This window comes from Mercurialis annua, linkage group LG5 (genome assembly GCF_937616625.2).
Source record: "Mercurialis annua linkage group LG5, ddMerAnnu1.2, whole genome shotgun sequence".
In the NCBI taxonomy this organism is placed as follows: domain Eukaryota; kingdom Viridiplantae; phylum Streptophyta; class Magnoliopsida; order Malpighiales; family Euphorbiaceae; genus Mercurialis; species Mercurialis annua.
The window spans coordinates 11093584-11100415 of NC_065574.1; the positions used below are offsets into that span (position 1 = coordinate 11093584).

The 6832-nt window shown below is 33.8% G+C and overlaps 1 protein-coding gene across 2 annotated transcripts; it reads left to right on the forward strand.

Annotated features, from left to right (window-relative positions):
• Positions 1-2259: 2259 nt before the first annotated feature.
• LOC126683211 (protein XAP5 CIRCADIAN TIMEKEEPER) lies at positions 2260-6034 on the forward strand. 2 transcript variants are annotated; one of them, XM_050379055.2, is made up of 12 exons: positions 2260-2543; positions 2630-2695; positions 2787-2851; positions 2947-3050; positions 3805-3871; positions 3982-4058; positions 4142-4203; positions 4310-4441; positions 4567-4620; positions 5215-5280; positions 5412-5486; positions 5755-6034. In XM_050379055.2, the coding sequence occupies exons 1-12, from the start codon at positions 2373-2375 to the stop codon at positions 5803-5805; spliced, it is 990 nt and encodes a 329-aa protein (XP_050235012.1). In that variant the 5' UTR covers positions 2260-2372; the 3' UTR covers positions 5806-6034. The 2 variants fall into 2 exon arrangements, with proteins under 2 accessions (XP_050235012.1, XP_050235011.1); XM_050379054.2 differs by having other exon boundaries at positions 2261-2543; positions 2947-3059.
• The last annotated feature ends 798 nt before the right edge of the window (positions 6035-6832 follow it).

Genomic DNA, 6832 nt, shown 5'->3' on the forward strand with positions numbered 1-6832 from the left:
CCTAGACCCTAAAAAAATTTAATATATTTTACTACAAAAATAGATAATTAACCCTAATAAATAAAACTAACCCTAAACCAATTAAATTAAACTAATTCAAATATAATTTAATTAACCTAACCCAAAAAAATTTATATAATTTAAAAAAAATAGATAAATAACCCTAATTAACTAAAAAAATTAATCATAAGCTAAATTAATTAAACTAATTATACAATTACAATTTGATTAACCTAAATCTAAACTAATTTCATATATTTTTAAAAACAGAAAATTAACCCTAATTTAAATTAACCCTAATTTAAATTAACCCTAATCTCTAATTAATACAATAATTAATAATAAAAAAAATTAAAAAACTTACCTCAGGCAGCAGCGGGACTGACCGGAGCCAGCAGGGGGTCTCACCGGAGGCAACAGCGGGACGCTTATCGGAGGCAGTGGCGGCGGGCGGGACTGTTTTTAAAAAAAGAATTATATATATTTATTAAATAGTTAAACAATAAAAGAATGACAAAAAAATAAAACCCTTACCTGAGTGGTGGCCGGCAAGAAAAAGGGGACGAACGGCGGCGAATGACAGAGAGAACGGTTGACGGCAGTAACGAACGGCGGAGAGAACGGAAGACGGCAGCGAAGAACAGAACGACAACGAAGAACAGACGGCAGCGAAGAAGAAAAGGAAAGGGCGGCGGAGAATGGAGGGAAATCGGAGAAGAAGGGGCTGCGGAGAAGAAGGGAAATCGCCGGAAACAGAAAAAATAAAAACGACGGAAACAGAAAAAAAAGGAAGAAGAAGGGTTAGCGCGTTTCATTTAATTCGATTTTAGCGACGAATTTATAACTTCCGTCGCTAACATCGAATTAAATGAAACGCAGCGTGTAAAGCAGCATATTTGCGACGGATTTTACATATCTGTCGCTAAATTTGCTGCTTTAAACGCTGCGTTTTGTAATTACAACATTTGGCGACGGATTTATTAATCCGTCGCTAAGTTCTTAGGCGGTAACAATTCCCTCCAAAACCCCGCCAAATTAGCGACGGGCTAGTGACGGATATTCCGTCGCTAAGTTGGCGGGGACTCTCCCGCCAAGTTATTTGGCGGTTTAGCGACGGATTATTTGTCTGTCGCTAAATCCGTCGCAATTTTGCACTTTTAGCGACGGATTTTCAGTCCGTCGCAAAAGTCCGTCGCAAATTGCCTGTTTTCTAGTAGTGTAAGAGAAGCGCTAAGTTGGCTTAAGGGGCAAGACAAACTCATTTCCGAGTCGGATGCTATGGGTGTAGTTTTGGAGATCCGGAACCCGAGTTTGGTTGAATATGAGATGAATATTGAAGATCGCATGAAGTTAGCAAAGCAGGTAGATAATATTTATTTTATTTTTATAAGGCGATTTGTGAATCAGGCGGTGCATGTTCTAGCGCAATACGCTTGTTTCAATTCAGGTCATCAGGGATGGTTTGGTCGCTTTTATGAGTTTCTCACAAATGTTATTGCTTTTAACTTTATTTAATAAAATCATTTTGTTTTCAAAAAAATAAAAATTTTATTATTATTATTATTTTAATTATCATTTAATCATTTAAAATTATAAATACGATAAACTGTTCTAATAAACTATTTAATATTTTTTATTTATATTTTTTATATAAAATAAAATATCCCTAATTAATTGTTATTTTAATTATTATTAGATATTTGATAGTTAAATATAATTTTTAATTATAAAAATAATTTATAATTAAATATAAATATATTTATTCTAATCTATGATAAATAGAATTATCATTATACGACGAGTCATATTACAAATAAAGTTTGAAACACGTAAACCGGTACCAGTATTTATAAAATACACTAATAAAAAATACTAAATTATAGAATTTCCCTAAAACAAAGCAGATAAATTTCGAATAAAGGGTCAACGCGCCTTCTGAACTTACGATATGAAGTTATCTAACCCACTTTATACTTTTTTGAGCAACTAACCTTAAAATTCTTTATTTTTGGGTCAAATAACCACATAATTTATGTTTTTATTTTAAAAAATAGATTTAGGATAATTATATTGCAATAATTAGGGAAATATCTACTTATTATTTTAGCATCCCTCTCCTCCGATTAGTATTTTATGTGTTTTAAAAATATAATTATAGGATTATTTGATCCAAAAATGAAAAATTTTAGGGTTAGTTGTTTAAAAAAGTATAAATTAAATTGGATGACCCATATTACAAGTTGAGGGGCGCATTAACCTGTATTCAATAAATTTCTGCCCAAAAAGAAATCTAAGCAGAGAAAGAGATTAACAAGAGTTCAAAAAGGAAACATATCACCGGTCGGTTAGGGTAAACAAAAACCTAAAAGAAGATGTCGGGTATGGGAGACGGGTACGTGGGCACGGCCCAAGACGCCGTAAGAATCCGCCGGCTAGAGAAGCAACGAGAAGCTGAGCGTCGCAAAATCCAAGAGCTCAAAACAAAGTCTGCCTCCGATAAGGGCCAGCCCGGTCTCCTCCAATTCGGGTCAAGTACCTCCGAGGTTAGGGTTTGGATTGTTTGAAGCTGCTGATTATTTTGTCAGTTCAAAGAATTTAATTCAATACTAATGTTGGTATGGTTTAACAGATTCTCGAGACTGCCTTTAAGAAGGAAACCGTAGGGTTAGTTACAAGAGAACAATATGTTGAGAAGGTAATACTAGGGTTTGTCTTGTATTCGAAATTTTTGTTATCATTGATATTTGAAAGCATAATATGCTAAATGAATTTTTTTTATGTGTTAGAGAGTTAATATTCAGACTAAATTTGAAGAGGAAGAGAAGGAGAAGCTTTTAAAATTGCGGCAAGAGTGAGTTTATTTTCGTACCATTATTGGTTGGGAGCCTCTTGAATTTGTTTTGAGGAATTTATATCGTGAACTGATTGTGGTGTGATATGTTGCAGGGAGGAGGAACTCCAGTTAGCGAAGCGCAAAAAGAGGAAAATTAAGGGAAATTCTCGGTTATCTTTTTCTGAGGACTTTGAAGATGGAAGTGACGAAGAGGATGGTGAAAATCGTAAGACGCATTATCTAGCACCACTTTGTGAAATGTTGTGAACTCTTATTTATGGGGACTCTGTATGCCGCTGCTTTAAAATTGTTATTGCATATGCTAGTGAGAAAAGTACCACGTTATGTATAGTGTTTAAGGAGTTAAGGGCAAGTAAACATTGTGTTTAAGGTAGAATTGAGTCACTTGACATGTTTGGTTTGAAAATCCAACATAGCTAAACAGACATTACGTGAATTTCAACCTTGATTTCAATTCTAAATAGGCATTATTGAACTATAATGATCATAATATTCTGCCAAAGGTAATTAGTATGGCTACAGATGATTGTTTCTAAACAGCTTTTGATTTGTTCAGTTGTAATTTTTTGGTTTATCTAGGGAGAAGACTTAGGAGATTTATGTTTACGTGTGTCTGCTCAGAACTCTGTGAAAGTCCAAAGTCCAATTTATACCGTTGGTTGAACACCATCCTTCCATACAGTTTAACATCAGCCTTGGTATTTTCTAGAACCGGGTGTTATAGAATCTTATCCCGTTACGTGGAGACTTTTATATTGTTTATGGCTTGATATTCGGCAGAATGAATGATAATCATTCTTCTCTTTATGTAGAAGTTTTGGTCTGTCTCGTTTTTGCAAAAAACACGCATTAAAATTCCATATAGCTGTTATTCTTAGATCTTTGATTGAATCCAGGTTTTTGCTATCGTAAGAGGTTGAATTGAAATTCATTATTCTCTCTTCCTGCAGGGAGTACAGAGATTCGCGGAAAATTTGGCAAAGATCCCACAGTAGAAACAAGCTTTTTGCCGGACAGGTGTGATCTCTTTCTCTGTGTGTGTGTCTCTCCATGTTTTTGCTCTCTGGTTTTTAAATATAGTTTGGAACTAACGGATGGGCTTAGGGGTGGCGAGGATGCTGTTTCAGTGGGCGAGAAGCAGAGGAGGAAGCTGAGCGTGAAAGGTTGCGTAAACAGTGGCTTCGTGAACAGGAGCAGATTCGAAGTAAATGCAGTCCTTGCTTAGCATTGTTTTTCTTGTATTGAAAACATTTGGCACTGAATCAATCTCTTCTTCTAATGTATCAGATGAGCCCCTGCAAATTACTTACAGCTACTGGGATGGAGCTGGCCATAGAAGAGTGCTCCAGGTTGGTTAGATTAACTGATTTGTGCTTACTGACGTGCTTTCAGTTTTATCTTCCAAATTAATTCAGTATTATCCCCATCTTCTGGGTTGTTTGGTTCATAATTTAGGTTCGTAAAGGTGATGCCATAGGAGAATTTCTTCGTGCAGTTCAGCAACAACTTGCTCCTGAGTTTAGAGAAATTAGAACCACGTCTGTGGAGAATTTACTTTATGTAAAGGAAGATCTCATCATTCCTCACGTGAGATGATTTTTTTTCTAGATAATTTTTAAATCAAGTTCTTAAAAAAGTTGAATACTAGCTCGCTTGGCCACATTCTAACGATTTCCACTTCATTTTTGCTCTTTATGATTGTTGAATTTCAGCAACACAGCTTTTATGAGCTTATTGTTAACAAGGCTAGGGGCAAAAGTGGACCGGTAATTATCATTTGCTTTCATATCGTTTTTTCTTGCATAGTGCATTTTATTATCATGGTGGTTTTTTTTAGCACCAGTCATGCGATCAACCAAGGTGAGAGAATAATGATGCATTTCATATCATAATAATAAACTAATAGGAAAAGAAAAGGCACTAAGCTTTGGATTACCTAAATGGTAAGCGATGTCTTAATCCTCCTTGGGTGATTGCCTTTAATTTTCCAAAATTCATAATAGCTCACTAGATTAGATAATTATAAAGATCTAATACATTATAATTGTATTAGTACCAATATCTAAAGAAAATGTGCATATCGAACAAATTAGAAAATGAAGGCAATAAAAAATATTACCGGTGCAGCTGTTTTCCTAATAGGTCAACTTATTTTAGTAGATTGTATAGGAATTCATTCAGAGACCCATCACCCCTTTGGAGGGTAGCCTTACGTGCATTTTATATTTCCTCAAGATGGGAATATTTTTTAGTTTTTCTGAATCTTGACTATGTTTCTAGATAAGTTATTTAATTAACTCTTTTTTATGATTTTTTGGAAAAATTAAATGATCTTTATATTTCTTCATCCGCTCTATCAGCTTTTTCACTTTGATGTGCACGAGGATGTCCGGACTACTGCTGATGCTACAATAGAAAAGGATGAGGTATTGCTTTTACTTGTTACTATATTACCAAATATGTTAACATCAATTAATTTTTATATCCAGTATTGAGCTATGATATCTATTTTTCAAGCACATATGTTGCTTACGTTGGCTATTTGAACTATTAACAGTCTCATGCTGGTAAAGTTGTTGAGAGGCATTGGTATGAGAAGAACAAACACATTTTCCCTGCTTCAAGATGGGAGGTGCGTACTGACTCTCTCTCTATTTCTGATACGGAATGATTATCTGTTAGGTCCTGACGGGAAAAATTCCACCGTTATCAGACTGGTTTATGCATTGATATTTATTTCTTATAAAAAGAAGCTTTCACTATGTCTTAACCAAATGGTCCAATATGATATCTGTACAGTGGGCTAGCATGATAAGGGCAAATAACCTTCTTAGCGAACAAAACTAATACTGTAACTTTTCAATATGACCTCTTAACTATCTTTCTTTTCGGTATGTTAGATATATGACCCGACAAGGAAGTGGGAGCGTTACACCATCCACGGCGATTAAGCTGGTAGCCAGATGCATTCACCTTTCTTCCACCTTTTGGTTTGTGTTTGCAATTTTTTGCTGAACAGAAATATGGTTACTTCGTGTTAATGGTAGTCGACGAATTTTTATTATAAGCCACAACTCGTGAATTTGGTGCATTTGTATTTTTAGTTTTTATTTTAGACACATTCTATTTGTTTGGCTTCATGTATTCATCATGAATCATAGCTCCGCTGACTATTTTTAATTTTCATAGGTAAAACAATAAAAAAAGACTTTATGACTGTTTACTTTTGGTAACATCACATTAAGGTTATTTATCCCGAAAAAAAACACATTACATTAAGGTTTATAATAATTGATAATTTAAGCTATAAAATTAACCTTCTCTTTTATTAGTACTTGATACAAATTAATTCTTATAATTATTGAGACAATTAAATCAAACTTTTTATAACAAAAATGCCTAATTATTTGTCTCACCAGATTTAATATAATTACTGTTTGTAAGCATTTTTGGTCAATCATTTTTCTTTGATCCTTTAATTATCAACGGATAATTAAGTTCTTTTTAGCTAATGCCCTGAATTTCCATTTTTTTTTCAATGGTAGCATTTGAGAAGATGAAGCCAAAAGAAGTCTTCATCCAAATGAATGAGAATGTAAATAAATCAATGTTTAATTCAACTCTCTGAGTCGTGAATAATAATAGCCATTTGCAGGTGATCGATGGATGTCCTATTTTTTGTGGATATTATTTGGCCAAAGATTACAACAAATATAAGACAGCTATAGCTGATGCTTGCTTCTTCTAACAATATAATAGATCATAAAAATAGCGACCATGATGATGGTGGTGGTGTTAAATTTAAAGATGGTGATTTTGTAGGTTGATTTATTAGTAGCCTAATTATAATTTATTTGATAGTTTTTATTTGAAATGATAAAACAGACAAATGATACCATAAATTGTTTATTTTTTTTGGCTTAATCATCAAAAATTGCCAAACCTTTACGTCTTATGTCAGTTATAGTCAAATCTTTC